Below are 3,838 nucleotides of genomic sequence, written 5' to 3'. Positions count from 1 at the left end.
ATTTTTAGAAGTTTTAGTCATTTTTGATTTGTGAAAACAGAAAACAAAGCATCTATAATCAGAATACAAATAATCTACAATTTATCTACAAAATATCTACAAACTGGGTACATTGAATTTTTAATATCCCAATTCTCATTCAATTGTAGCTTAATTGGTATTTTCGACATAATTGCATTTTTTGCAGAAGATTTTGTAGGAATTTTGGTCGTTTTGGATTGGTGAAAACAAAAAACAATGCATCTACAATCAGAATACAAATAATCTACAATTTATCTACAAAATATCTATAAACTGGGTACATTGAATTTTAATATCCTAATTCTCATTCGATTGTAGCATAATTGGTATTTTCGACGTAATTGCATTTTTTGCAGAAGATTTGTAGAAGTTTTAGTCGTTTTTGATTTGTGAAAACAGAAAACAAAACATCTACAATCAAAATACAAATAATCTATAATTTATCTACAAAACATCTACAAACTAGGTACATTGAATTTTTATATCCCAATTCCCATCCAATTGTAGCATAATTGTGAGTTTTGACATAATTGTGTTTTTCAGAAGATTTGTAGGAGTTTTAGCCGTTTTAATTTGTGAAAACAAAAAATAAAGCATCTACAATCAGAATACAAATAATCTACAATTTGTGCAATATGTTTTCTTCTTCTTCTTCGAGTTTCAATCTGAAATTCAGTCAAAACCAAGTCTAATCTTCACCAAAACCCCTCAAAATTGAGATATAAACTCCAAACCATATTCCCGATTATTTTCAACAACACCCAATCCAAACAAATAATGATTTTTGAACCCAAATTTGAATTCAAAGCTTTCAAGCTTTTTAATGGCTATCAATGGTGGAAAATATCTGGAAGAATATTTACTTCCATAATTGTAGCGCGCCTAAATAGGAATATCTGGAAGAATATGATTTGATCTGATTTACGCCAAATCTTTTTAGAATATTCTGTTCCTCAATTTTAGCTCGACAAATTAGGAATATTCAGCTATTATTAATTAGTATTTAATTATTGGTATAATAACTTTAGAAAAAATATGGACAGGGCGGGTAAATTAGAAACTATGCACATTTTTTGTAATAAGGTTTCATATATGGTATAGAAAAGAAAAAATCTCTTAATTTAAGGCACTTTCGAAAGTGGAGCCAGCCCATACTAGCTCATCAAATTTCACAGGAGTTTCTACCTCCTATAGCAAAGGTTAACACCTTATTTATTTTGAATAAATATCATTTTAAAAAATTATATTCTATAGATACCTTTTAATGTTTATACCAAAATATCTAATTTTGGTTACCTCCTACCTGTAAGCCACTAAATACGTTATTCAGTTACACTATTTTCTTTCTCTCTCTACTTTGATACATGCTATTCTTTTCTCCATTCCTGAAAAATGAAAATAGCAACGAGGACGTTCAAGAAGTTGTGGTAGAAGTGGGGCTTGATGAGGAAACCCTATTGAGTTATCCAAAGTTGTTGTATTCAGAAGCTAAGGTCAATCATAAGGATTCAACATTGACTTGTTGCTCAATTTGTTTGGCGGATTACAAGAACAGTGACATGTTAAGGCTATTGCCGGATTGTGGGCATTTGTTTCACTTAAAATGCGTAGATCCATGGCTGAGGTTAAATCCAACTTGTCCTGTTTGTAGAACTTCTCCATTGGCAACACCACAATCCACTCCTCTGGCTGAAGTTGTTCAGGGTTTTTGCTCGACGGCGGATTCGCCGGAAATTAGGGTTTGTTCTTGAATTTCGAAGGATTTTCAGAGTCGCCACCTGACATTTAGTTTTGGTGTGCCAGGTCACCATTTTTAAAATAATATTTTTTCTTCAAAACACATTTGACTCGTGGAGAAGGTGTTAGGCGTTCCTCAAGTTACGTGAAAGTCACGGTTGCGTACTCGATCTAGTTGGCTTTTAAAATATTCAAATTGAGGTTAAAAAAACACATAAAAGGAAAATAACCACAAAAGAGGCTCGAGGCCATCCCCACCTAAGAAGAGAAAATGAAAAGAAAAAGAAACAAAAAATCCTAAGCTAACTTAAACTACGACTTTTCCACAATGCTCGTCAAGGCCTCCAAAATATTGACAAAGCTCTTCGGGGCATTCCCCAGAATAAAATATCTACAAATCCTTCGGGGCATTCCCTGGATAAATTTTACTAAACGACCTCTCGCCTCAAAATTAATGAAATGTCCTAATATTGCCTACCTAAGTGTGGTCGGCCTAACCATGCCACTAGCGGATAGCATAACAAAATAAATAAAAGGAAACTAAACTAAATAAAAGGGAAAATTCTAAATCATGCTCAAATTCTCTTGACTTTTATTTTATGTATTTGGTCAAGCTCAATTCCTAAGGCATGCAAACAATTTAATCACTAATGAGCTCGGCCCTTCCCAACTCCACAACTCATTCAAACAATTCATTCAATTATATGCTCAGATATAACAACCAAACATATAAACTGAATGTGATGACCCGGCCGGTCGTCTTAAGAATTTATGCCCCGATCCTCTATTCATTGCTTTTCCTAAGTTTATTTCTGCTATTTTGATTTGCCGGGATGTTCAGTTTTGAGTTTCGGAGAATTTTGGGACACTTAGTCCCTAAATGAGAGCTTAAGTGTTGGAAAGTTGGCCGTAGTCGGAACAGTGTGAAGACGGCCTTAGAATGGAAATCGGATGGTTCCGTTAGCTCCGTTGGGTGAATTCGGGGTTAGGAGCATATTTGGATTGTATTTTGGAAGTCCGTAGCTAATTTAGGCTTGAAATGCCGAAAGTTAAATTTTTGAATTTTTCGGTCCGATAGTGAGATTTTGATACGATGGTCGAAATGGAATTACGGAAGTTGGAGTAGCTCCATAGTGTTGAATGTGATGTGTATGCAAAATTTCAGGACATTCAGACGAGGTTTGATAGACTTTTTGATCGAAAGCGTATTTTTGGAGTTTTTGGAATTCTTAGGCTTGAATCCGATGAAAAATAGGTGTTTGGATATTGTTTTGAGAATTCCGAAGGTTGGAACAAGTTTGAATGATATTTTTGGATTGGTTGGCAGGTTTGGTTGAGGTCCTGGGGGCCTCGGGGGTGTTTCGAATGCTCAACGGACCACTTTTGGACTTGGAAAGACAAGTTGTTGTGTCGCAGAGAAAATATTCATCGCGTTCGCGAGAGGGTCTCGCTTTCGCGTAGAGCATCTAGGTGAAGCAGCTGAAATGTGCTTCGCGTTTGCGATACTGTCCCGCGTTCGCGAAGGTAAGGACCCGTTGGTCTTCGCGTTCGCGACATGGTCCTCGCGTTCGCATAGGGTCTGCCCGTGTAAGCTACGCGTTCGCGAGTGGTCCTCGCGTTCGCAAAAGAGGAATTTAGCCAGCAGGACTTTTGTGCATTGTGTTCGCGATATTAGCCTCGCATTCGCGAAGAAGAACGCGTCTGGGCAGATATAAGATTTCAAATCGAGGGTTTTAGCCATTTTTATCAAAACTTAAGCTTGGTAGCTCGGATTTGAGCGAGATTTTGAGGGATTTTACGTGATATCGATTGGGTAACGATTCTTAACTCATTTTTGCTTGTAACCTATTAATCTAAACATGAATTCATCCTTTAATTTCGGAATTTGTATGAAAATTGGGGAAAAGTTCTTAGACCATGAAATTGAGTTTTTATTGGGGATTTGACATCGGATTTGGATAATTTTGGTATGGTTAGACTTGTGAGAGTGTGAGGATTCTGAAACTATAAATTTTACCCGATTCCGAGATGTGGGACAGAGGGGCATTTTGGTCATTTTACTAATTTCACATATTAGCTT

At 36.1% G+C, this 3,838-nt stretch overlaps 1 protein-coding gene across 1 annotated transcript; it reads left to right on the top strand.

The window, feature by feature from the left end:
- The first annotated feature begins 1,385 nt into the window (after nucleotides 1-1,385).
- LOC104229479 (RING-H2 finger protein ATL70-like) lies at nucleotides 1,386-1,772 on the top strand. The gene has a single exon (XM_009782131.2). It carries the CDS (start codon nucleotides 1,386-1,388, stop codon nucleotides 1,770-1,772), a length of 387 nt encoding a protein of 128 aa, XP_009780433.2.
- Nucleotides 1,773-3,838: the final 2,066 nt, after the last annotated feature.

The sequence above is a fragment of the Nicotiana sylvestris genome, chromosome 10 (genome assembly GCF_000393655.2).
Source record: "Nicotiana sylvestris chromosome 10, ASM39365v2, whole genome shotgun sequence".
Lineage (NCBI taxonomy): Eukaryota > Viridiplantae > Streptophyta > Magnoliopsida > Solanales > Solanaceae > Nicotiana > Nicotiana sylvestris.
The sequence above is the reverse complement of the archived record's forward strand: the minus strand, read 5'-3'. Positions and strand labels throughout refer to the sequence as shown.

What these genes read in the sequence shown, in the direction of transcription:
- LOC104229479 (XM_009782131.2), top strand. Translation starts at nt 1,386, where the DNA reads ATGCTATTCTTTTCTCCATTCCTGAAAAATGAAAATAGCAACGAGGAC.